Below are 27,025 nucleotides of genomic sequence, written 5' to 3'. Positions count from 1 at the left end.
ATAGAATAGCATGTAAGGCTATAAAGAAAAATCACTTATTTACTGGTTACTGAGGAAACAAGACCATTTGATCAGGAAAAGGGTGACTTTTTTTTTTAAATGAGTTGTATACCTTTCCATCAGGGTTACGGAACGATCTGAGGAAAACAAGATGCCTGCAAGAAACCTCGGGATCATCTTTGGCCCAACACTCATCAAGCCGAGGGAGGCAGATGCCGAAGTGTCCCTTTCCTCAGTAGTGGATTACCCCTATCAGGCGCTCATTGTAGAGCTCCTCATCAGACACTACCAGATGATCTTCGACACCCCTCTCAGTCCACTAGCGGACAACTCAGCCACAGAGGTCGGGGCTCGACCCTTACTCGACACGGGCCCCCCTCACCTGGAAAAGGAGCAGGTTCTTAGCAGGCACTCAAAGTCCGTGGGCGACATCCAAGAGGTAAAGCCGGAGTTCTGATCCAGAATACAAATCAATTATTGATGTGTGTTTCCAAGTCTCCCTGTTGCAACACACCTGATTCAAATGATCAGATCATCAGCAAGCTCTGTGGAAGCCTGCCATTGAACCTGTCCATTTGAATCAGGTGTGTTGCAACAGGGAGACTTGGAAAACATGCAGCACATGTGGTGCATTGATGCTCTGTATTTTCTACTACCCATTACAGTTGAGCTCCGGGGATTTTAAGAGACATTCTTCCACTCCTCTGTATAACTTGATGCACGAGTACTCAGTACCGCTTGTTCCAACTGACCGCGAAGGAAAAGAATTTGAACCCGGTTCGTATTTTTATGTTTCTCATCTGTTTCTCTGCAAGTGCATCTCATTGAATTTGAATTTCATTGGAAAGTAGCTCAATTTGGAACGAGAAACTCCTCCGTATGTCGATTAAAAATAAGGGAAAATAAACAGTGCTAGCCATTATGTACTCCACAACATTCAAATGTATTCACGATATAGAGAGACACACACCTGCATTTTGAGTGTTATTGTATATGCTCGGCAGTGCTTTATATTTGATATATTTTTGTCATTTGAGTCTTGTGGGAAGAGCCACCTCGCTAATTGTGTTGGCTGCAAAAGTTAAGGAAAAGGATTCTGCAAAATCTGCAGGTTGATTTGGATGCATCGTTCATTTTGTGCTTTGAACCATACTCTTGTTGAGCATACTTTGTCCATCTCTTTTTGAAGGCGACCAAGTGGATTCAAAGTCCTGCAATGGTGTCATCGAGGTCCCAAAACCAAGCGAGCGAAGCCTCATCCGCTCTCCACACGTCACACCCACGACCAGGGTGCACCTACGACCGCACCGGAACAAAGCCCCCTCCCGGCCGGCTAGCATGCCGGTAGAACGGAACCACGGCCGGGAAAAAGCCGACGAGAATCCCAGATGGACGAGCTTGCATGAAGATGACAGAAAAGGAGACCGCGGCATCCAGTCCATCGAAGAGGTGGATGAAACTGAGATGACCAAATTGCGAGCCGCCACGCACTACCGGCGCACGTGCATCGACACCCAGACCTTGCGCAGGACTTGGGACAAACAATACAAGCACCATGATGTTGCTTCGAGAACGACCAAAAATGTTTTCAGTACGGACAGTTCAGCAGATGATGCCAGCGGGATTCCCCCGTCTGTGTCAGTATCATCCTCGAGCTTGTCCCTCGAAGACTCCAATAAGAGCACTGTTAGCACCTACTCGAATGGACCTTACAGCATGTCAACGCAATCGTCTTTGCGACCAGAGAGGACATTAAGAAGGGAGGAAAATGTAACCAAGTACAACATAGTGGCAATGGGTTTCCGGCCCTCCAGGACCCTCCAACCGCCACCCGGAACTTTCTATAAGCCTCCGTCGGGGAGTCAAGCTAAATCACTCCACGCATCAGCTAACAGTGCCGAAAACGAACAGGGGGAGGATGAGGACGAAGAGGAACTAGAGGTCTCTGTGGATGAGCCTCTTGCCGAGGATGCGGAGGCAGAGCAGGAAACCGCCTCGCCGTCCCACAGTCCAAGTCTAGAGGACGGGGGCCTAAACCAGGCCAGACCATTGTACCAGAGACTGAGATCCAGGCACCTTCAAGAGGTGGAACATCGAGAAGCTCATTTTGTGTGAGACTGAGGCCGCCAGATGCCAGTGCGTTGAGACACACCTGCTTTGACTTGACACTATAAAAGACAAATGGGCGGTCGTGTGTGGACAAGGAAAAGCCGTTGCATCCCCCAAATGCATACGGAACGCACTTAAAAGGGTGCATATTTTTAGAGACAAAGTCGCCAATGGATTACTCCGCGAGCACTACACTGACATCGGGACTATTTATAATCCTCCTTTAACTGTGCAATTGCATTTTTATGTGGACATTTTGGAATCTTCTTCCAGACTCCCCGTTTGTGTACCAAAAAGTATGTATTTGACGAGTTACAATCGACCATGCAGCCACCACAAACAAAATGGTGCACCGCATCAGTGCAGGAGTCTGGAAGATGTGTTCCCGTCATTTGTTTAGACTGTTACACAGAGAAAAAAGAAACTTAAGCTTTCTCTTCCAAGCATTAAAAATATACTTGCTCTGTCTGGCACCTGTATATTGGGAATGTCATGAACAAACACCGTCTTATACAGGTGAACGTGTGATCCTAAAAATCTTGATTTTTATCACTGAAATGAGTCTAAACCTTACTTTTTTGGGGCGGGGGGTAAGTAAGTAACAGGATCCATGCCAACTGTTGAAATCCTATTTTTTTTTTTTTTTATGGTGACTTGCAAATTTGGCGCAATCTTGAAATGGTTCCTTGTAAAAAGACAGGTACATCCGGACAGCATACTTTGTAAGTTATTAAAATATATCTCACAACTTTCGACCTCAATGGTTTTGTGCCTTTTTTGTTTGTTTGTTTTTTGGATCAGAACGTGCTCTTCATTCGCTCTTTATTTGTTAAAAATTCTCTGAGCTCATTTCCATTTTGTATTCTCTATCACCGGGCAGCTGCTGATTTCTCAATGGTGCGTCACAGCCTGATTATGGCTAGGCACTGATACAGATATAAATGTTTTCATTTAAGAACCACGATTGAACACACCCGACACAAACACGGTGCGATTAACTCATTCAGTACCAGCCAATTCTGGACCAAGTCTGAAAAGACGTTTAAAAACGTCTTTGGGAGTGAATGAGTTAAAAACTTCAATGTGAACATATTGCATTATTTGACATGACATTTCTCACCCTGCACTGCATATCATTTGGCCAAGTAGGCTCATAACAGTGGCAGGATTAGCGGGCCAGGTGGTTGGGTCATGACGGCATCCGCGCATGGATGTGAGGTGTTGGCTGTCTCCCTGCGCCTCGAAAGGAGATTAAATCAATCTCCTTAACGATTCACAAGGTCTGCAAATTAGCTGCGTGAGCAATCCCGCAGCCCCTCCGGCGGAATATGTGGTGTTCTGCTGTATTCATGAGATATCAATCACCGGGGCAAGTGTTCGGCTGAGGTAGGTGTTTGAATTTGATGTACCCATGATTATTTTAGCGTGACATGGCGGTGTGGTTTGATGTACTTGACATGAAGCGTGGCCGTTCAGTGGCAGCGCTGAGAACCAAGTTTGATGATTTATGCAACTGGCCCACTCACCATAAGTGCTTGGGGATCATTAACTCTTGATGTCGATAGATGGAGTGTCAGTTTGATATTCTTTTTGTATTTGATGATATGTGCGGTGCAATGGCGTACGTTTGATTGGATGCAGGCCTGTGTGCATTTGCCCAAGCCCCTTTCCGGGGGTGACACGGGAGTCATGGGGGCAGGAACGCAGGTCAAACTCCTGCTGTGGAAGAACTGGACCGTCCGCAGGAGGCAGAGGGTAAATTCCTTTCATCTATCATTTGCACACTGCCTTTAATCGCTTAGCATGCTGGGAGCCTTCATGCTTTGCTGATATAAGCGACTCTTAAGGGTTTTGTCTGAGTCATAAGATTCTTCAGTTATGCACGATGCACATTGTCGGAATAACATTTGATCAACTAGATTCATGTTTAGATTCTCATTTGCGGAGGAAAAGCAAAATGTGCAGGCAGACATCAAACTGTACAGTGCAATATACTGTATTGCCTAAAAATGTCGGAATGAGCACTTGATGTTTTTTTCAAAGGTCTTTATTTGGGGTGTGGTGTTTTGCTCAAGCATGTGAAACCGAGCAAAGAATCGGGGCGTCAATTAAAGTGGCTGCCGTAACGGCAGAATTACGATATGCTCTCTTGTGGCTGCAATTAGTACAGGAATGATGTCAACAATCGTTTTGGATGATTGGAAAGTGTTCCACGCCTACGGAAAATGCCTCATCATTGCCATTTTGTCCCATTCCTCACCCAGTGAAGCCCCAAAATGTCCAGACCAAGCAATCAATGTTATGTTCTTTTTCTCGCTTGAACTTTTCAACCAGGTGCGCTTCCTCATGGAAATCATGTGGCCAATTATTTTGTTCATGGTGCTGGTGTGGCTTCGAAGGGTGAATCCACTCTACCGTCAGCATGAATGTAAGCTGATTTGCAGAGGTTTTGCACTTCAACACCGTGCTCTGTGAAGCGTTCTGTCTTGCACGTATGGTGCTGTTAAAAAGTAAAAGCCCACTTTGGAATTTCTGTGTTCTTTGTATATTTATCACATGCAAAGGTTTCAGTTCCCCACAAGGAAATCCAAAACCCGGTTTCTAAATGCCAATTTAATTTATTAAGTCACAAAAAAAAATCTAGAACAACCTGTCCGTATGTGAAAAAGTAATTGCCCCTCCTTGTTAAATCACAAAGTAATTGTGACAAATGACGGTTTTGGCAAAGCTGAGCTCAATTTCAGAGGCAACACCCCAGCATCACATTTGTTGAATCCAAAAAATCACTTTAATAGAATCTGGCATACAAGAGCTCAAGAAACAAATGCCGTGATTGAGATCTATCAGTCTGGAAAAGGTGACAAAGCCATTTCCAAGACTCGGGCGGCTCCTGCGAACCCCCGTCAAAGCCGTTATCCACAAAGGGATCAAACTGGGAACAGTGGCAAACATTCCCAGGTGTGGTCGACCAGCTAAGTATACTGTACTCCAAGAGTGTGGGGATGACTCATCCAGGAAGTCGCAAAATAACCTGGATGAACTGAAACCTTTGTGTGTGATAAAATGCAAAGGAGACAAAAATCAGGAAGGTGGCAAATACTTTTCCCGGCACCCAATGTTATGATTCTATCCGGTCTTCCTCAGGCCACTTCCCCAACAAGGCCATGCCATCTGCGGGGATCTTACCATGGATTCAGGGAATCTTCTGTAATGCCAACAACCCTTGTTTCCAGTACCCCACTCGTGGTGAATCACCTGGCTTGGTGTCCAACTACAACAACTCAATGTGAGCTTTATCCTGATGTGTGTGCTGCACTTGGGAGCCAATCCTAAAACAAACCATCATTTGTGTTTTTATAGAAAGAAAAAAAGAAAAATCCTTGCATCAATATAAATGATTAAAAAAAATATGTGAGGGAAACTTGTTTTGCAGATTGGCCCGCTTCTACTCGGATGCCCAGGAGCTTCTTTTCAGTGATCCAAAGCTTCTACCCGTGGGACGTCTTTGGTCTGAAGTGAGAGCCATGACCAATTTCATGGACATGTTACGTAGCCGTCCCGATAAAGTCTCAGGTCAGTTCTTCAAATCCATTCGATGAAAAGTTAGCGGGGTCGCTCTGGTTTCGATGCATACAAGTCATGTCACAAAATCTTCCAATCAGGATGACAATATCTAAAATGGCAATCTGTCTTGAGATGCTGAGAATGAATTGTTACGTCACACAAGTTACCTGTCCGTGTATTTTTAAAGTTGCTGTCAACTGAACTGTGTTTGAAAATGCACACCTTGGCAGAATGTCAAGTTTCACCCGCTCAATGGAAGGAAAGCCCATTACAGACAAAGTATTATTGATATGACATGGGGTTTGCAATAACATTTGCAGCATTTAGTCACCTTACCTTATAGGTACAACCCCCCCCCCCCGCCCAAAAAAAAAAATGTTAATATGATGCACGGTTTGTCTGTGCAAGTGTAAAGAAATGACAACTAAGTGTGTATAAAAAGATGCATATTAGGTCTTGAAGTTCGTGCAACTGACTTTTGCTCGCGCTTCTACTCTTTTAATAGTTCACTGTCATTTTTTCTAACCACCAGAACTTTTGCAGATCTTTGCGCCTTAAAAGGCTTACATCACATGGCTTCAAGAGAGATGCGTATTGTAAGCAGCTTACTTTCACTGGCGGCACAGTGTTTATGTGGTGGGAAAGCGCTTCACGTGCCTCGACCAGTTTTTCTCATGAGGCGCAAGAAAGCCACAGTTCCCATCTCACGGGGCACTCTGCCAACGATACCGTTTTTGGATAAACATGGACACGATACATGACGCCGCGTGTATTCTTAGTCCAAATCTTTACGATGGGATTGGGAAGAGACGACGGGCTTTTCCTCTTGCATCGGTTATGTCACTCCACTCTCATGGCGTTAACGTTCAACAGGCTTAACAGAAAAGACGAGGCCACATTTCATCAGCGGTTCGGCTCCCATGAGCACCACAGGAGAGAACATTAGATCATACCAGGAAGCAAGTTATGTTCGTGTGGATATACTCAACTTTATTTTATCTCGCGCTTTCATAATAAAGCACTTTTTAATGCCCTCAGGGCCACTCTCAGGTTCACTGCTTTGTGTGTAAGGGCGCGAAACGCTGGAAGAGATGTTGATCAAAGGGCCAAATGTGAGATTAGGTGGACGGCCCGCTCTTACCTCCTGAGCCACGGCCGTCCCCGTGAACGCAGATTCTTCCCCCAACAGGTTAATCTCGGTTTGAACTTGGATTGAGGGCATACAGCACTTGGTTCGATGTGGGAATAGATTGAAGATTGGAGCATCACATAGGAGGGTCTTTCATGAGAAGCCCCTTGCAGGGAATTTTCAAGCCGAGTAAGCACTCATTGGTCAGCATTCGCAAACACATTTGCAGGACGAGGAGTGCAGGTGGAGGCAATCCTTAAGGATGACGAGACGCTGACATCATTCCTTCTGAGAGACGTTCCGCTCACCGAATCTGTGGTCAATCAACTTGTCACTGCCCAAGTCAGGCCCGAACAGGTTACTACACAGGATCATTACGTGACACGATTTTCATGGGAAAATGTGTATTTAAATGTTATGTTTTTTGAGCAATTACACAATTAATCACAATCCAGAATTTTTGAGTGGTTTTTTTTCATTTCCCACCCTGTGCCCTTTCCTCAGTTTGCCTTTGGGGTTCCAAAAATGCATTTAAAGGACGTCGCCTGCAGCTTGAACCTCTTGGAGCGATTCCTCATTTTCCCCACCCGCAGGGGGCTTCTCGCTGTCCGCAACGCCATGTGTGTCCTCAGCGCGCAGCGGCTGCAGATCATCGAGGACAAGTTCTATGCCAACGTTGACTTTTTCAAGCTCTTCCGAGTGGTCAGTGCAGATTTGAACTTTCTTTTTTACCCGACGGCCACTTCATTAGGCACGCCTGCACAATGAGATGGGATGCAATACAAACGCTGTGTGGGGGAAAAAAAATCCCTTGACTTGACACCTGACCTCATCTGAGCATGGAATTTTACATCGGCATCCAGTCGCACTCCCAGATCGGTGACTGAGATTGAAGTACTGCCACGTTGTCGCATTTGCTTGCAGGAACACACAGAAATCCAAGCGTGTGCGCAAAATGCATTGTTGAATTTCTCCTCTCGGGATTAACGTTTAGCTGATGTTCACCGTAAAATATTTTGTCGGCTGATGACTACTGTAGTTGAGGTGAAACGTTGCCCTCTTTTTCCTGACAACTTACCACCCTTGAAGCTGGCCGTGAAAGACGAAATGAAAAGTGAGTTGTTGCGGAGCAAACATACTTCAGATGCTTCGGCACGTGTTCAAAACCTGTGAAACGGCATTAGCAGAGCTGTCAGACTCGCCCTCATTCAGTAATTAGCTGAGCTGAAACACTCCCTTAATGATTAAAGGCCATGGCTCGGAAACAAAAGCGGCAGACGGAGGGCGACTGGCTTCCTCTTCATTCGTCCACATGTGAGTTACATTACATTCCGTTCAAGACTTTTTTTTTTCCCTTGACTTCCGCATATGCGCATGCACACACGTTGAGCTCGAGAGATATGTCACAAAGGAAGGATGTCTCCTCTGGTCTTTGTCTCGGCCTTGTCCTGCTTCCTGTACCTTTAGCCTATTGTATGCAAGATCTCAAGCATGTCGTTCCCAAACTTGAGGTCTGGAGCCAAAACGGATCCTCCCGGGTCCGCTTTTTGGAATAAAACGCGCTGAGCTATTACTGGCTACTTTTGTGACCTTTTCATTGGTCAAAGAACTTTTTGATTCATGAATGTGACAATCATAACGAATGTCGGTTGGGGATTAACCACATTTCTCAATTGGGAATCCTGATTTGGGATAAAAAAAAAAATAACTCAAATCAAAGCAAACCACTGAACTGACAGCAAACATCAGTTCGTTCCGGCCCTTTTTTTTCAAACTTGTATTGATAAATGTCCTTCCATTTAAACCATTCTGAATTCCCATGTTATTCCTACCACTCCAAATCACAAGAACCCACTCATCAAAACGCTTCAATTCTTTCAACTGAGGTGCGTTTCAACTGATCTTTTAGTCAGGAGATATGGTTTCAATATCTGCCCTATAAAATGCTGAGGAGGATACACGTTATTATGTGTCCCCATGTCATTTTCTTTCTGTCCCTTCCTCAAGCTTCCTCGCGTTTTGGACAGTAACTCGGAAGGCATCGACATTCACTTTTGGGTCCAGGTGCTGTCCGCCGCCTCGGACAAACTGCGAGAGGTAACGCTGCACTCGTGCAATTCCGTTCAGCCCCATTCAAAAAGTTCAGTTTTCTATTTTGAGTGAGACAGGAAAGGCTTGCTTCCGTTTGCCTCAGTTTGTGCGGGCGGGGGTGGCGGCGGGTGGGGGAGGGGGCTGAGAGGTCACGGTGAATATAAGGAAGGTGAATGAATACTGTACCTGCACTCCGAATACGAGTACTTTTAGTATTCGTGACTATGATGATGCTTCCTATTATTATTCATATATTATGTAAGGTACTGTAGTTTATTTGATTCACTTTACAAAACGGTTTGGAGATGTTCCACTTGTGCCTTTTTTGTATGAAAATGTATATATTATAACAAATAAAATTTGAATTCATGTAAAATTTCACATTCCGGGACATGCCGCTCTGACCATTCCCTTTATTTTCCGAACCTCCTTCCAGTTATTTCAGAGAAGCAGCACAGGGGAGCTCTTCCAGGTCCTGTCCCCTCTCTTCCAGAGCGATCCGTCCTTCAGGCGGGTGATGGCCGCCGCTTCCAGCCTCGTGTGCGGCTACACTGAGGGGGCTTTCTCAAGAGTGGCTTCCTTTAACTGGTACGAGGACAACAACTACAAAGCTTTTCTTGGCATCAGCAGTGGCAGAAGGCAGAGCCAGCACACTTACGACAACGGCACCAGTGAGTATAACATGTCAAACGTGCCGTTTTGGAAGGAACGCATGTTTTCACTTTGAGAGGATAAAACGTGCGCAGGAAGGCCAAAGTCAAGATTCTTTCGCCGGTGAGGAAGACTTGCTCACCAATTTTTCACCGTCCTGCCATCACAGATTAAATGTTCTCCACAAAAGACACTAAAGAGTTTCATTTGAACTGGTGCGGGTATTGTGCACCTTTTAACCTTCATTGCAGCCCTCAAGGTACAATATCATAAACAAGTTCAGGATGCTTGGTGGCAAGCAATGTGGTGGTTGTCTAAGATGTATTTCGAGCTCCCGTTATTTGCGTCCTCTTATTTCGAGGAACGAATTCTTGCACGGCATGAAAAGTGAGATCTACAACCGGTTTGATCATCACTTCGGAATGCACGGTCCATATAATGCACACTTTTACCCCCCCCCCCCCCCCCCAGCTCCTTTCTGCAACGCTATAATGAGCGAGCTGGAATCCGACCCTGCCACCAGGATCGTATGGAACTCCCTTAAGCCCATGTTGATGGGAAAGATCCTCTACGCCCCAGACTCACCTGCTGTCAGAATGATCATAAGAAATGTAAGTCGCTGTTTAGTGTTGCCTGTATACTAATGCAGGCATATGACGGAAGCTTTCAAGATAAAGGACCCCCCCCCCCCCCCCACCCGCCCATGCACTACTTGACTAACTTCTTTGATTTTCAGGGAACAATGCCTCCCCCCCCCCCCCCCATCAAAGGGGGATCAGCTTTCCTTATGTTTTGTCCCAGCCTTTGTATCGAGATGTAGATACTTGTTGGTCAAAGCCCCTCAGGGGGTGGCAGTGGTCATGGATGGTCTGGTTGCAATGGAGGAACACAAGCCGATCGGCCGCCGATGACTGTCACACAGTCTACTGGCGCCATGGCTTTTCTCGTGTTGTGTCAGTCCTTTAAAAAAATAATAATAATACATGCGATCGCACATGCCAACCTTTCGGTCACGTATCAAAATTTATTTTTTGAAATCTAACCAAGACCATTACTTTCACTATCATCAATCAAAGAAATTCAGTCAATTGTCCCAAATCTTGATGCCACTTTTTAAAAGGGGTTTGATCACTTTCTATAGCCACAGTATTTGAATCAACATATCCAAATATGGTCCCTTAGCAGGGTCAAAGGGATTGTACTATTTTTGTCCTCACAGATTCAGGAGGAAAAACACACTGGAACAAAATAATACAAAGGACCATTTGAATCGTGGCAATACAAATCCACATCCATACTGTTATGCAACATCTTAACAAGTACACCCGATGAATGGTTTCCTCTTACGTAAATGGTATAAGAGAGGAATTTACTTTGAATCGGATTATATCAGTGGCCGTCAGCCAAAGCGCACTCATTTGCCTCAATATCAAGCTTCATAAAGGTTGGCAACGGCATACCTGTACAATATAGGTACCTACTGGACAGGATGTGGTGAATAGCAATGTTCACTCAAGCCTTTGCTGGGAACAACGGCACTGCGCTGTGCGATGCCAAACACTTCTTGTGTTTCATGAACACACTCTAACGTAAACACAAATACGTATTTGCTTCAAAGGTGGACCATGTGAACCTGCAGTCAGGCCACACTTGGTTGCGGAATTAGATTCACTGTAACTCGATGCAAGTATGTAAGGAGCCGTACTAGTTGTTAATCGTGGCAAGGAGTGACCTCGGGGAACCCCTCCACTCCATTCGCTGCTTGTGTCTGCTGCTTGAAACTACCGCGGGAATGTGGCAACCTGACTACGATTCACTCGTCTGGGTGAAAGCATTGGACCAACGGCCTCCATTGTCACCCTGGCCCCATTGTCCCTATTGTCGCCCAAAATCAGACACACAGAAGAGGAAGGCGTTTAATTGGGTGTACTCTTGAGCACGTTCACCCCCCACTGCACATGAGTGAATGCTAAAATAGCAAGCGGCGTTTGCTGTTCACACGCGCGCACACAAAGCACTGTAGTGACACATATTCAGGATTTTAACGATAAGCTTGCGGTAAATATTTGACATTTTGGCACTGGCTGTGTTTGTCGCACACTCGCTGGTTATCTGAAGCGCATGGCTTACAGAAATTCTTTGTGTGAGAGCGTGTGTGTTGTCTTTGCAAAGCCTGTTTGGGGAGAGAGTTTGGTGTGGGAAAGTCATGTAGCAGAAGATTAAGAGGATAGCGTGCACGATTGGCGGTGTTTCACACACGTATGGGTACATTTGCATCAGCGCACCAATTGTTAAGTGCCTACTGTACGTACTTGCGCTCTCTTGTAGGCCAACAGTACATTTGAAGAACTGCAAAGGCTGAAGACGATGGGGAAGGCCTGGGAGGAGGTGGCGCCGCAGCTCTGGGCTTTCTTCCAAGATGGAGTGCAAATCAAAATGATACGGGTACGGCGACGGTACACCATCGCGGCAATCCAAAAGCTTGCGTGACATTCGCCTGGCATCCTGTGCCAGCCATGACCAAAATAATTAGGTGTTTTTTCTTGGTGTGTCGAGCAATCCTGTCTGACAACTCAAAACACATTTTAGCAAAAATAGCTGATTAGTGATCACAAAATAAAGGACGTTTTTTTTTTTCCATTTCATGTCACTTTGTTGTTGAAAAAGGCACAATGCACAATTAATCAACATTTTGCAAATGCACCCGAGTTTGCTCATTTTCATTCGCAGTCCCTTGGGCAGATATTTAAAGCGAACCTAAAATGAAAAGCCTGAAAATCATACATTCAAGAGGAGCTCATGGAGTTTGTGTTTGAAGTTTTATATATCCAAGATGTTGCGTGACATTTGCACTTTTTGGCGGGGGGTTCAATTTGTATATGTATTGTATTACCATTGTTATTTATTTTATTTGTTTCAATTGAATAATGTCCCATCTACAATCAGTTTGCTCACAACCCTAATTACAAGTAACACAGAACATGATAGCAAAGTAGTCCCAACGTCAAATAAAAATAAAAAATGAACTTTTATGTGATTAAGACCGTGTAATCCTTCAATTGTAAGCTTTCCTATTATGTTCCAGGACACGTTCCGAAATCCTTCCGTTATGGATTTCATTGACCGCAGTCTTGAGGAGGCTCTGTTCTCCACCAAACACATCCTCAACTTCCTGCACAACGGTCCGCCACAGGAGAGGCCTGACAGCATGCCTGATTTTGACTGGCGGGATGTTTTCAACCTCACTGACCGTGTCATTCGCATGCTCAACCAATATGGAGATGTGAGTGGAGTCTGAAATATTTTCGTACTGTCGCCCAGAAACTTTTGTTGCATCTGTGATTTCAGTCTTCCTGCAGGTACAAAAAAGACCCTGCTACATTTGAGAACTTAAGGGGATGCGTGGGTTAAGCCGGGTTTCCAAATGAAAATACGGTGTCAGGATCATTTCTTGTGGTAGCCACCCACCTCTTTGAACTGTTGACGCTACAATTCACCTGAGCTGTCACATTCTTGGAATGGCCCATTCATGTAATAATCCGAGTGAACACAGCCCCCGTCACTTGTTGATTTCATTAGCCTGCTTGAAAGACCACTGTTGTGCTCCATCTTTGACACGGCGCGAGCATTTGGCTAAGTTGTCTTTTCATTTGGCAATTTGTCCTCCATCGACAAAACTTGGCAACCCCCAGGTGGGACGAGAGCCAGAGGAACAGACGAGCTGTCGGCTCGCTTCTGTTGACTGCTGATGGAGTGGAAGCCTTTCAAAAAAAATCCAACAAAGCCTCACAGACTTTCAATGGTGAGGGTCCTCCATAGCTAAGTGGGCCAATATATTTAAAACAAAGTCCAAATCGGTCCTTTCCCCCCTCCCCTAAAGGGGCCGACTGGGATGAGGGGGTCTGTCCCACTCAGGGGTGACACGGGAAGCACTGTTGGGTGGACGGCTAGCGCTCTTTGTTTTTGTCCGACTTAAAGCTTACAGCACTTGAGTGTGACAGCGAGAGTGGGAACGCCTCAGGCTGATTAGACACAGCTGTCACTTTACCCGCCATCTTTTATGGAGCGCCGACAATGGCTGTATGTTTGAAGGCCGACTGGTTGGCTGTTTGCGCGGCGCTGGCATGCATGCGAATCACGCCGCACACTGGGCCGATAGTGCGGATGTGGAGGATACTCCGGCAGATTAAGGACGGCGTTTGCAGCCGGAATTTCTTGGAACTTTGTCAATTGACAGTGTGTCTTTAGTAGAGAGCAAATCGCACGGGTGTGTCTTATGTGTTTTGGAAGTTTTCGCCTGTTTGCACAATCTAAGTGGGACCCTTTTATGGGTCAAGATAGCAAGTGTTTATTCATTTATTTATTTATTTTTTAATTGTATGAAACGTGTTGTTTTCGAACATTCTTTTGTCCATTTTTGATCCCAGTCGTTCTGATTAGGGTTGCGGGTGAGATGACTTTTGGGCGAGAGGCAGACTACACCCTGGGGACTGACCACCAATCAATCATAGGGCACATATAGACAACCAAGCCTTCATGCTTGACTCACATTCAATTCTATGTTTTGTTCTCCATCTCATCCTCTCCTCTGCAGTGTGTGATCCTGGATAAATTTGTGGCCCTGCCCAACGAGGACACCGTAACTTATCGGGCCTTGGACTTATTGGAGGATGGCAAGTTTTGGGCGGGTCTCATCTTTGTGAACATGCAGTCTTGGACCGCCAAAGTCCCGCCTCATGTGAAGTTCAAGATCCGGATGGATATTGATGCTGTGGAGCGCACCAATAAAGTCAAAGACAGGTTAGCGTGAAGGTCATCGGGAAGTGTGGCAATCCTTTCTTTTATGTATCGATTTAGAGATTAATAACGTATCTCTTTCAGGTATTGGGATCCGGGCCCCAGAGCAGATCCTATGGATGACCTGCGTTATGTTTGGGGAGGGTTTGCTTACCTTCAGGACATAATAGAACAGGGGATCATTCGCACTCAGACGGGGAAAGAGTGGCCATTGGGCGTTTACCTGCAACAGATGCCCTACCCTTGTTATGTGGATGATCTGTTAGTAGACGTGCACACATGCATCGCAACAAAACACACACAGCAACACCACTCAAATTTTTGTGGTCGTTTTGTCTGGAATTGCTCATCTGTCCAGGTTTATGCTGACCCTGAACCGCTGCTTTCCAATCTTCATGGTTCTGGCCTGGGTCTACTCTGTGTCCATGATCGTCAAAAGTATTGTTCTGGAAAAGGAACTTCGTCTCAAGGAGACCCTCAAGGTGATGGGGGTCTCCAATAGCGTCATCTGGTCCACTTGGTTTATTGACAGCTTCCTCGTGATGGGTACCAGCACTGCTCTCCTTACAGTCATCATCATGGTGCGGAAGCTCAGTCTCCCAAGTTTGTGTTTAGGCTTGATAACGTTGTGTCATCGTGTTAACTGCCATGGATTTCACGACAAATGATGGCTACGATAACCTTCGCCTCTCGTGCCTTCCTTAATGACTCACAGAGTGGCACAGTGTTTGTGGACATAATGTAGAAATCATTAACAAAATGACAGCAAAGTCCGTGACATCATGGGAATAATGGCAACTTTGACAGTTTGCAAGAATGGCCAATGATTAAAACTGGACGTCATTCTGGTTAACCAAGTTAGCACGCTGTGTGCTGTAGTGCTCCCTAGTGGCAATGTTCTGAAAAACAATCTTTTTTTTTTCACTCAAATTTTTGCCCTACTTGAAATCTTAGCCTGGGCCAGAGTAGTTATTTTTCCTCCAAGCCACCATTCATGGTAGATTTACAAGTGCAAGATGCCTCTTGGGATATTATGGCTATCTATGACCTTTTTTCTTATCTGAGGAATGTGACGTCACTTTTCGAGATCAGGTTAAGCGACACTTTACATACAAAATGTGCTGTGTCCACGACATTGCGAAATACAGATGCGATTCACATCCCTTGCTTGTTTATGATTCTGGCTTGCAGGGAGGAAGGGTACTCAACTACAGCAACCCCCTCATCCTCTTTCTGTTTCTGCTCACCTTCACCACGGCCACCATCATGCAATGCTTTCTCCTCAGCGTCTTCTTCAACCAAGCCAACCTGGCAGCAGCCTGCTGCGGAATCATTTATTTTGCCCTCTACCTGCCTCACCTCTTCTGCTTCGCTTGGCAAGATCGCATCACCAAAGACATGAAGATCCTGGTGGTAGGCGGAACGGCTGATCACCTTTAAATTCACCGGATATTTAAAAGGGTGATGTTAATACACTGATCTTGTCCCTCAGAGTCTGATGTCCCAAGTTGCCTTTGGTTTTGGGACAGAGTATCTATCCCGGTATGAGGAGCAAGGTCAGGGTCTGCAGTGGGACAACATTCAAACCAGTCCTCTGGAGGGGGATGAGTTCTCATTCCTCACCTCCATCTGCATGATGGGCCTGGACACCTTGCTTTATGCTGTACTTGCCTGGTACCTGGACAACATCTTCCCCGGTCTGTTTGATCGACAAACATTTATTTTTATAAAGAAGAAAAATAACCAGTATGAACATGAATTGTATTCTTGCTCTCTTTGTTATGCGACACAGGCCAATATGGAATTGGCCGCCCATTTTACTTCCCCTTCATGCCCTGTTATTGGCTCAACACAGTCACTCCAGTTTCAGGTCAGCCTTTTCATTCAAGCATTTCCACTTTCCATATCCATGTACATAAACAACAGTACATACATACGTCTCATTATGTTTTTTTAGACAATAAACCTGAGCTGCCTAAAGAAGGTTTTGATAACCTAACATTCAAGGATAAAGGGGAGCCGCAGAAAAAAGAGGAGCAACGAAACCAGGAGAAACCAAAGACTGTAGAAGAAGCTAGCGCATGTGAACACAGAGACCAGCGAGATCAGAACCAGGAGGCAAATGGTACTGGATCCATTTGGCTCTTTGACTTATATGCCGTTCAACTAGATGACCTAAAATGTGTGCAGACGTGCTTCTCATATATCATATCCCGGATATAAAAGCATTGTTTCATCTCGTTCTCCTTCGTATTTTTCCATGGCAAAATCTGTGCGAATCTGACATTTCTCGTGTTAGTATTCTACCTTTTCCCTCCTCTCGGTGTTGTTGTACTGTCATAGCATTGTTGCCACTGTCAACACCTTTTAGGGCAGGCATTCTTTGAGGCAGAACCAGCTGACCTGGTGAGGGGCGTTTGTATCCAGAACCTGGTCAAAGTGTTTGGCAGTCGCTCCAAGCCTGCCGTGAACGGCCTCAGCCTGAGCTTCTACGAGAACCAGATCACTGCCTTTCTTGGGCACAATGGGGCTGGCAAGACTACCACTATGTATGTGTCGCACCTAGATATATTATGCATCCAAAATCAACACGTCGGTTGGGGATCATATTTCATCGCCCAACCGCTTCCTCTTTTTTTTTTTTGTCCTCTATCTTCTAGGTCCATCTTAACTGGTATGTTCCCTCCCACCTCAGGCACTGCTTCCATTTACGGCAAAGACATCCGCACGGACATGGACACCATTCGTCTGTCTCTGGGAATGTGCCCACAGCACAACACTCTTTTTCAGTAGTATGTAATTTGCCAACTAATTCGGGGGTGTCGTTTTCATCACGCTACCTTGTTGTTCTGGTTTCCCTCAAAGGGCCATTGTGAATCATGTCCATGTATAAAAATGCTTTTCATATCTGCACAAACTGAAGAAAATTGGCAGTCTTTTGCACATAATTTCTGTTAAGTTAGCATTTAACATGAATTAGGCCTTAGTTCATCTTACAAAAAAAAAAAGAAAAATTATGTTTGGCGGGCCAAACCTGGCCCCCGAGGCCCTTAATTTGACATGTGACAAATGAAATAAAAATGTCAATCTATCAACTTCATTTCTCCAGTTTTTAAACTATCTTTGTGACTTCATTTGCCCCAAATTACAGCTCAGCATGATTTAACATTGCAATATCTGTGTTTGCCTGCTGTGACGCAACAGTATGACTGTTGCCGAGCATATCCTGTTCCACTCGCTGCTGAAAGGCCGCCCAATAGCCGAGGCCGAGGAGGAGGTGGAAAATATGCTCCAGGATCTCGGCCTTCCACACAAGAGAGATGAACTGACACAAAATTTGTCAGGTCGGTTCAGATACTTGAACTACGTTCATCGGCCCGAGTATGCAATGTATACACGTCCTGCCATTATGACGTTGTTTTCATTCAGGCGGCATGCAGAGGAAACTGTCTGTGGCATTGGCATTTGTTGGTGGCGCAAAGGTGGTGATCCTGGATGAACCCACTTCCGGGGTGGATCCTTATTCCAGACGCTCCATATGGGATCTGTTGCTCAAATACCGTGCAGGTAACCGTCGGTTCAAATTATGCAGTATTGCGGACGTGTATGATGCGCTCCCCTACCATGACCACTTTTTCGAACCTGACACAAGCTGGATGCACGACATTCATTCACAATGTTCATACCTTAACCCGTTGTCCTTTCCCCTCCTCTGCCCCTTTTTTTCAGGTTGTACAGTGATCATGTCCACCCACCACATGGATGAGGCCGACCTGCTGAGTGACAGGGTCGCTATCATCTCCCAGGGGCGTCTCTACTGCTGCGGCTCCCCAATCTTTCTCAAGAATTGCTTTGGTGCCGGCTTCTACCTCACTCTTGTGCGGAGAATGAAATACGGCACTTCGAAGACGGGCGAATCGGAAACTGTATGTTTATTTTATGCGGATTAGACTTGGAGAATAATGAATTTTTTTTTCCCATCCAAACCATTCTATCTCTTCTTCCACCTTCTCCTGTAGGCTGGTGATGTCTGTACCGAAAACTGCTCCTGTGTGTGCTCCAAGTGCCTGAAGTTTAAAGTAAATCAAGAGGACGGTCTGACTCCACACAGACAAATGGACGGTAAAGTCTGCATTAAACTCAGACAGCAGTCATACCGGAAACACGTTCCCTTCAATACATCCATAAAACTATAACAACATACTTAAATATTTTGCATCTCCAGGTAACATCGACCGCATCACGGCCCTGGTGCATCATCACGTGCCTCGGGCTAATCTGATTGAGGCCATTGGCCAAGAGATGACCTATCTGCTTCCCGCTCACGACTTCCAACCGAGGGCCTACGCAAGCCTCTTCAGGGAACTAGAGGAAACACTGGAGGACATCGGCCTCAGCAGCTTTGGCGTGTCTGACGCGTCGTTGGAAGAGGTACATGAAAGGGATCCGCCAGGCTTCATGAGGCTATCATGATTGTGTCGTGCTCTTGGGGACGAATGCGCATGCCTTCACACTCGGGTTGATGTGCATGAAAAATATGATTGCGTGAATGTTTCGAGGAAAGCATTGTTGACATGTTAGTGTCTGTGTTTGGAATTTTTTGAGCTGGGACAGAAATACAATGAAGGTAGAATGTTATATCATTGCCCAAAAACGATTTAGGCGCACATCGAATCAGATTGTACTAAAATCCAATCTGATGTAATCTACTCCAGCAGTCAACAAAATCTCCAAAGCAAATTGAATATCTTCTTTCATTAAATGGTTCTATCTATCTTATGCTTTCAGAATATATTTGATGCTTGTTTGTTTTTTTGTAGATTTTCTTAAAAGTCACTGCTGATGGATATGCAAGCAGCAAGAAATGCATTCAAGGTAAGGCATTGTTTTCTTCTATCGTCATCCTAATATTTCAATTCCTTTTCCTTTTATAACCCCTTGTGTGCCTCTCTCAGACACTAAATCAGTGCAGCAGATTTCTCGAGCTAGCCTCTGTGGATTCAACAGAGTGGCGATTGCTAAGGAGCCACCTGAAGGTGACAGTAGAATTTGCCTTACAGCTTCTGAAGAGATGCCGCGGCTGCTTTCGGGGCGAAGCGCAAACTGCGCATGTCATACAAAAGAGGAATGTCAGCCTTGTTGTGCGAATGTATTAGCTGCAAATGAATGCACGCAGCAGGGAAAACCTTGTGCTGCATATACTGTGTTTCTTTTTAAAAGTGTTACCTTGCGTACGTGTGCTGAGCCTGCTGCAGGTTAGGCTTTGGCACCCCTATCAGTGCAACACTGGTCAACATGTAATGTATTTAGCTCCCCGATTGAGTCACCAAACCTCTGCTGCTTGTCGACGAGCCTGCTGTAGTCCATCACAAATGCAACATGTGCAGATGTGTTACCTGACCATAGCGCTACGTTCCAGGCTCAGACGACCCTTTGGACACCGGCCCATGTGATGGTCCTGAAGGCAACGCGGGTCGCGGGTCGTATCAGGTCAAAGGTCTGTGTCTGGCCGTTAAGCAGTTCTGTGCGCTGTTGATTAAGAGGTTGCACCACACCACCCGCTCCTGCAAAGACTTCTTTGCTCAGGTAACCTCGCTGCATTCCATCCAGTTTCCCCATTTGTATTTTGCCTCTAATGCAGAGTAGCAGTTCAGAAGTGAAGTCGTGTGTAAAGAGCATGCTGTTTTGAGTGAGTTTGAATTCTCTCTGTCTGTCAGATTGTTTTACCCGCCAGTTTTGTTTTCCTGGCACTGACATTCACGCTGATTGTTCCACCATTTGGGGAGTATCCGAGTGTGACTCTAAGTCCTTGGATGTATGGCCGACAGTACACTTTCTTCAGGTGAGACCAATGCTCGTCGGACAGGGAACAAAGTCATGGTTTGGTCCAAAGCTCATAGGACTCATCATCAATTAATTTAAAAGCACACTATTTCAGTTACATTTCTAAATCCGAACATCTCCAATGGTAATTCCTTTTGGTTATGTTGTCACTTTCTCTACTGCAGTAATGAACGTCCTTTGGATGCTCAGATGAGAAATTTGGGTGAAGTTTTGCTGGACAGGCCGGGTTTTGGGACACGCTGCATGGCGGATGAGCCGCTCGAGTAAGTAAATGTCACACTTTTATTGTGGACGCATGATATTTAAAGACCTTTGGAGGACCATTGTGACTTAATAGCCTCCCCGCCCCGCCTGCCTCGGTGGTGACACAACAACAAAAACTTAATTAATTCCGTCTATAAATCCCACTTGATCTTATAAACGTCAGGCTCTTTGCTCTTTTGTTTAACCACATGGGTCAATTTGTGTCCCCGCTAGAGATTTCCCATGTAACAACATCACCACCGAGTGGGAGATGCTCCCGGTTAACCCCTCAGTGATCGAGAGGCTGGCTGACCCAGAGCGGAAATCCGTCAGACCGTCTCCAGACTGCCAGTGCAGCACCGACAAGAAACTCACCATGCTGCCCACATGCCCCGAAGGCGCTGGAGGTCTTCCGCCCCCACAGGTCGGCGTCGCAGAGAGCTCAGAATAGTCGTTGGTCCGGAAGCTTTCGCTTGACGTGTCATTCTGTCTTTGTGCATCAGAGAATTCAGTCAACAGGAGATGTTCTCTTGGATTTAACCGGTAGGAACATCTCAGACTACCTGGTGAAAACGTACCCCGGTCTCATCAGGACCAGGTGTTTACCCAAAAAGTCTATGACTGCTTTGGAAAATCCTGAACTGAAATTTAAGAATCTGAATGTGGGTTTTTTTTTCAGCTTAAAGAGCAAATATTGGGTGAACGAACAAAGGTAATAGACTTCATACATGTTGACATTTAAATGAAACGAGGTTACTTTGAGTACTGTACCATGTTTCACTTTGCATTAAGGGCATTGGTGGAATTCGCGCTCTCCCGGTGTAGAGTGTTCAGTGCAGTTTGGATCTGCAAGCAGGCTGAAGTGACGATGAAGCTGAGCATTCTCTCTGTGGTTTCCAGATATGGAGGAATATCCGTCGGAGGGCAGCTTCCCGTTTTAGAGCTCCAGCCAAAGGACATCCAGGATTCAGCCGCTCAACTGGGACAAATGCTCAATATTACTGGGGTGATGTCTTGAAATAGTCTGATTATTTATGAAATCATAGGGTGTATCGCCTAGATTCTAAAAACACCCGCGTATCAAATATACAAATATGGAACAATGCTGATGATTCAGCTTTATTTGTATTTGATTGTTATTTTGCAGGGTGACCACTGTAAACAAACTCTGAGGGAAATAGGCACGTTTCTCAGGTACATGGAGACGCGGGACAATGTGAAGGCAAGTAATCGGCGTGATATTTCTCGTGGTTTTGCTGTATGTCTTCTGGAGCTGGAGTCAATCCTTGCCCAGGTATGGTACAACAACAAGGGCTGGCACGCCATGGTGTCCTTCATGAATGTGGCCAACAACGCTATCCTGCGCGCAAACCTGCCAAAAGGAGCTAAACTGGATCAATACGGAATCACGGCCATCAACCACCCTCTCAACCTCACCAAAGAGCAGCTATCTGAAATCACGGTGTAAGTGGGCACTTTGCATCCGGTATCCAAGAATGTGTGAGTTTTCATGTTTTGCCGTCTTTTCTTTCTTTTATGTTTCTATTTTTGCCTAGCTTGAACACGTCGGTGGATGCAGTGGTAGCCATCTGTGTCATCTTCGCCATGTCTTTTGTTCCAGCTAGTTTTGTCCTCTATCTCATCCAGGAAAGGGTTACCCAGGCCAAACATCTCCAGTTCGTCAGTGGTGTCAGCCCGCTCATCTACTGGATGGCCAACTTTCTCTGGGACATGGTACCGATTAGAAAGTGATCACGCATCAAGATGGTTGTCCTTATACGTTCACGAAATAAACCGTAAATGTATCGTCTGTGTGTTTGCAGGTGAATTACTCTGTCAGTGCTCTGATGGTAGTGCAAATTTTCATCTTTTTTGATAAGAAGTGCTACACCTCACCAAGCAATCTGCAGCCACTCGTTGCACTACTTATGTTATATGGGTATGTGTGATTTGTTGTTCAGATCAAAAGAAAAGTTTACTACTTGAGACAGGAAGATGAGGATGCAGCGCAGGTCAATGCCACTGTTAAAAAGAAACAAACATGGACATAGTTAAATGAATTAATCTTTAACTGTTTCAGTGTCCAAACTGGCCATTGATGTCTGTCAGATTGTTATATCGAGTGCATTAGATCCCTCTGTAATTACTTGCTTAGTCCGTGCACTTATAAAAAAAAAAAAGATAGTTGCGTAATTGAATTGGAATTCAAATGTATTTTCTCTGTTTTTCTCAGCTGGTCTGTCACCCCCATGATGTACCCAATGTCCTACATGTTCAGCGTCCCCAGCACGGCCTATGTGTCCTTGTCATGTATCAACCTCTTCATAGGCATCAACAGCAGTGCCATCACCTTCATCCTGGACCTTTTTGAAGGCACCACGGTAAGAACCAACAAGCTAAATTCCGTGAAATCTGTCTTCTCTCCGTTCTGTCACTTTAACGTGTTGGGCTTTTGTCAAGGCTTTGTACAAGTTCAACCAGCTGTTTAAGAGCGTGCTGCTCATCTTTCCTCATTACTGCCTGGGCAGAGGCCTCATAGACATGGCCATCAACCAGGCCGTGACTGATATCTTTACTCGTTTCGGTAATGCCTGATTCCACATGCAACCCCCCCCCACCCCCAACCCCCACAGGTAGTCTTTCCTGTGCATTTCCTGTGCATTCGAGTGGCGCTGACCTGCAATATGTCCTTAGGTGAGGATCACAGCCCAGACCCCTATGACTGGGACTTCATTGGGAAGAACTTAGTCTGTATGGCAGTTGAGGGATTCATCTATTTCACCTTGAACATTCTCTGTCAGTATCGCTTCTTCCTTGATCACTGGTAAGATTAAAGGACCCCAAACTAATATTAAACATGTTTTTTGTGGTTTTCTAAGAAGAGCCAGGCGCAGTCCCACGGCCTCCGAACATGACACGCCGGCATAGTTGTCATGCAGTCTCACTGAGTTTTGTCTACATGATTCATCGGCAGGATACCAGATGGCCCAAAGCCTCCCATTCAGGATGAAGACTTGGATGTGGCTGAGGAAAGGGAGAGAATCTATAAAAGCAGGAAAACAAATGACATTCTGCACGTACGCAACCTTTCTAAGGTGAGATCTTTTTTTTTTCTTTGAGTTAATTAGCTAATTTTCTCATCTCTTGGTCACTCTCTTGCTAATTTGTTTATTTTTTTCTTTCGCACACTGTAGTAATATGAAAGCATATCTTTGCTCTTGTTTGCTCCTCACTAGATATACACAGGAACCATTACGCCCGCCGTGGATCAGATCTGTATCGGTGTGTCACCGGGAGAGGTTTGTATCGTCAATGACACAATGAATAAAGGAAAGAATCAATGCACACCATGTCATGTGTTTTATTTCTCTTGATTGCCAGTGTTTTGGTCTCCTGGGGGTGAATGGCGCCGGGAAGACCACCACATTTAAGATGTTGACTGGAGACATTGATGTCACCACAGGAGATGCCTCAATCGCTGGTCACAGGTTTGTTGTGTGCATATATATCATAAGAGCTGAATATTTATATTATTTATTTTTTGCTCTTAGGTTCCACTCTTAGGTCTCCATTGTTTGCGATTTAATTGCATTTTCTGTAGCTTTAATTGCACAATCAGTGTCTTACAAAGTCAATGGGGTTGAGCCAAACATCAGTAACTTTGAGTAGTGTCTTATTTATTTATTTTTTCTTTTGCCCATCAGCATTTTGACCAACATCCTGGATGTCCACCAGAACATGGGCTACTGCCCACAGTTTGATGCCATCGATGAACTTCTCACAGGAAGGGAACACCTTCATCTTTATGCTCGCCTCCGCGGGGTACCAGAAGCTGAGATCAGTAGGGTGAGAGGTGTTGCTGGACTTAAAACCTACATGCAAAACTATTAAACTGCAGTTCATCATTTAAAGGAGGCATATAAGGAAGTTACGGTCTTCAGGATGTGGGGCAAGTAACTGACATGCACCCAAAAATGATTTTAATTGCATAGACATGCCACAAGATTGCGGCGAAGCCCCTTTTTTCTAGCATGACTAAATGAAGCTATTCCCCTCACATCAACATAGTAGCTTAGCAGCGTTTTACTTTAGACATGGCTTTGGCTTTGGCACCAAAACAGCAAAGTTCACTGTAATCCATCTAATCTCTCTAATATGTCAAGAGAGCAGCATGTGGGGGAAAAAAAGTCAGTGACCATCAAAACAATAAAAGCACATTTACACTTTTACATCATGTGCCCTGTGATGTAAAAGAGTCATTACTCACGTCGCCCGTTCATCTTGAATGATTGAAGTCTGATTGTATAGATTGCTGAGTGGGCCATTCAACAGCTGGGCCTGTCCGAGTATGCGGGCCAAAGTGCCGGAACCTACAGCGGAGGGAATCGTAGGAAACTATCCACAGCCATCGCCATGATTGGTTGCCCTGCCCTGGTGTTGCTGGTGAGCCCCAAAACAACATGGCCGTCTGACATACTTGAGCAAACTTGGCTGTATTGTTTGGTGATTGTGTGCGTTCCTTCATGCACCACAAGGACGAGCCCACCACTGGGATGGACCCACTCTCCAGACGCTTCCTCTGGAGCTCCATCGTAAGTGTGATCCGGGACAGACGAGCTGTTGTTCTCACCTCGCACAGGTAAATGCCAACGTGTGTATTGATCAACTTTGGTGTGCACGGATTTCTTCATGGTTGTTGTCCCATCGCAGCATGGAGGAATGCGAGGCCTTGTGCACACGTTTGGCCATCATGGTTAATGGATCTTTCAAATGTCTGGGAACCATTCAACAGCTCAAATACAAGTAGGTCTTTTTAAAAAAAGATATTATTAGTATTAGCATTGTTGTTACATTTTTTTTTACTGTTGTAAACATCATGAATATTAGTTTGGCCCTCATGAAGCTAAATAGTACCATCTGATAATGTTACAATACAACCTGAGACTGTTCTTCTATTGTCACTGGATTATGCGAGCAGTCCGCACATATTGAATCATTTCAGTTAGCTTTCAGTCGGCAATCTTTGAATGACTTGATTTGCCTGAATGTTAAAAACACAGATTTGGCGATGGATATGTGGTGACCATGAAGATCAGGGCCCCCAAGGCAGGCGGTGCACCGGATCTGAACCCGGCCGAAGCCTTCATGGAGAGCACCTTTCCTGGCTGCATCCAGAGAGAAAAACACTACAACACCCTGCAGTACAAGATCGCCTCCTCCTCCTTGGCAAGGATCTTTCAGATGGTCCTTGCTAACAAAGACAAGCTCAACATCGAGGACTACTCTGTGTCACAGACAACTCTCGATCAGGTAAAACACGGTTGGAAAATAAAAACAAATATATCTATTTATATATGTATATGTGTGTGTCGCGGGGGTGTCGCTCCACAAAAGACGATTCGATATTATTCTCGAGGTATTATACGATACTCAAGGGTGTCAGTGGGATTACGATACGATTTGATACGATATGGTACGGTTCTAGCCTTTGTCATGTTTATTCATGTGCCAAACCCAATTTATCCAAGTTCATTTAATTCAAAGAAACGTAAAATCGTCAGCGACGTCTCACGGGTTTGTATCTCAGGCAGACATCTCTCATGAAAGACAATTTGATCCGCATCTCAAGACATAGGGTGTGATATGATTGAAGAGTATAACTGTTTTACAATTTGATTATGTAGTGATCATTCGGTGCGTCAATTCAAAACCGATTTTCCGTTTTCAATTGTTGTTTTTTTTCAATCAAACACAAGTCTGTGTTTCTTTCTAGGTGTTTGTGAATTTTGCCAAGCAGCAGTCGAGAGAGGATGATGCAATTGTGTTGCATCCAAAAGCAGCTGGGGCCCAGCGAGGTGATCATGGCACCCCAATTAAGAGATTAAGGAAATAAATGTTAATTGGTCTGTTATTTTCTGCCATAGTGAACGATCTTTGCTCTGATGATTTGAAAAATGCCAAGTTTTTTCGGCAGAGCCTCAGGATGTTGTCTTCTTTCGGGGTTGCATTTCAACCGTCATAGCTCACTTTTGCTGGATTGACTGAACTGTTAATTGTGTAAACTTGGTCTTGCAATTAAGTGCAGAGGGCAGCATTGATGTGCCTACGATTAGACGCTCTTTTGCTCACCTTTAGGCCTTGCGAGCTAAAAATAGCTCTAGATTCAGGACAATGACATTGACTGAGTAATGACATGTCACTGAGTGGAAGCTTTTTCAAGACTGCATTGCTCCTGTGTAGACTGTATCTCAACTTCCGATGCCATGCCTGATTTTTATTTTTCATTTTTTTGCCTTCATGGTATAAGCACTCACAGAGTCATAAAAAATGTTTGCATTTTATTTATGCAGCGTTAATAGATGTTTTTTCTCACGCAGAAACTTGTGCAGAAACGAAGTGTGTCAATAATCTTGCTGCTAATCAGTGCTTCTCAGCATGAGGTAATTACATCAGGCTCTCATGATTCTATTTCAGTTCTTTATTTCATTACATATTTTTTTTGCGCATTATCATTCGCGTGACGTTGGTAAGCAGTCACTAAGAGAAAGACTCATGCAGCTTTTTGCAAAGATGAATAAAGATATTTTCTTCAAAACA

The 27,025-nt window shown here is 45.0% G+C and overlaps 2 protein-coding genes across 11 annotated transcripts in view; both read left to right on the top strand.

The window, feature by feature from the left end:
• Positions 1-2,870, top strand: part of LOC147186821 (rho GTPase-activating protein 29-like) — a 31,766-nt gene extending 28,896 nt beyond the window's left edge. For both annotated transcript variants that reach the window (XM_086101915.1, XM_086101916.1), the window contains 3 exons: positions 124-439; positions 666-777; positions 1,190-2,870. In XM_086101915.1, the coding sequence (XP_085958041.1) occupies positions 124-439; positions 666-777; positions 1,190-2,115 (1,354 nt within the window). In that variant the 3' untranslated portion in view covers positions 2,116-2,870. The remainder of the gene's footprint in view (positions 1-123; positions 440-665; positions 778-1,189) is intronic.
• Positions 2,871-3,391: 521 nt separating this feature from the next.
• Positions 3,392-27,025, top strand: LOC147186820 (retinal-specific phospholipid-transporting ATPase ABCA4-like). Of its 9 annotated transcripts, XM_086101768.1 has the most exons (51): positions 3,392-3,495; positions 3,751-3,864; positions 4,444-4,537; positions 5,254-5,395; positions 5,543-5,682; positions 7,032-7,159; positions 7,307-7,504; positions 8,810-8,899; positions 9,330-9,564; positions 10,016-10,155; positions 11,873-11,989; positions 12,630-12,827; positions 14,139-14,344; positions 14,426-14,602; positions 14,700-14,922; positions 15,533-15,754; positions 15,834-16,038; positions 16,134-16,211; positions 16,299-16,466; positions 16,713-16,890; positions 17,002-17,133; positions 17,546-17,685; positions 17,771-17,908; positions 18,071-18,267; positions 18,361-18,463; positions 18,567-18,772; positions 19,162-19,216; positions 19,297-19,377; positions 19,761-19,927; positions 20,059-20,183; positions 20,350-20,448; positions 20,663-20,852; positions 20,932-21,026; positions 21,108-21,140; positions 21,329-21,434; positions 21,576-21,650; positions 21,723-21,892; positions 21,985-22,162; positions 22,252-22,367; positions 22,662-22,809; positions 22,889-23,012; positions 23,123-23,252; positions 23,403-23,523; positions 23,665-23,727; positions 23,810-23,916; positions 24,133-24,274; positions 24,737-24,871; positions 24,964-25,067; positions 25,139-25,231; positions 25,489-25,738; positions 26,202-27,025. In XM_086101768.1, exons 2-51 carry the CDS (start codon positions 3,799-3,801, stop codon positions 26,319-26,321), a joined length of 6,948 nt encoding a protein of 2,315 aa, XP_085957894.1. In that variant the 5' UTR covers positions 3,392-3,495; positions 3,751-3,798; the 3' UTR covers positions 26,322-27,025. The 9 variants fall into 9 exon arrangements, 4 of the variants coding, with proteins under 4 accessions (XP_085957894.1, XP_085957896.1, XP_085957897.1 ...); XM_086101770.1 differs by lacking the exon at positions 19,297-19,377; XM_086101767.1 differs by lacking the exon at positions 3,392-3,495 and having other exon boundaries at positions 3,709-3,864.

The sequence above is a fragment of the Hippocampus guttulatus genome, chromosome 21 (assembly GCF_054856545.1).
Source record: "Hippocampus guttulatus isolate MCC_2025c chromosome 21, RoL_Hgut_1.0, whole genome shotgun sequence".
Lineage (NCBI taxonomy): Eukaryota > Metazoa > Chordata > Actinopteri > Syngnathiformes > Syngnathidae > Hippocampus > Hippocampus guttulatus.
The sequence above is the reverse complement of the archived record's forward strand: the minus strand, read 5'-3'. Positions and strand labels throughout refer to the sequence as shown.

What these genes read in the sequence shown, in the direction of transcription:
- LOC147186820 (XM_086101767.1), top strand. Translation starts at nt 3,709, where the DNA reads ATGATATGTGCGGTGCAATGGCGTACGTTTGATTGGATGCAGGCCTGT. An exon ending in TCCTTACAGTCATCATCATG is followed by an intron (nt 14,923 to 15,532) that starts GTGCGGAAGCTC and finishes TCTGGCTTGCAG; the next exon opens with GGAGGAAGGGTACTCAACTA. An exon ending in CCAACTTTCTCTGGGACATG is followed by an intron (nt 22,163 to 22,251) that starts GTACCGATTAGA and finishes GTGTGTTTGCAG; the next exon opens with GTGAATTACTCTGTCAGTGC.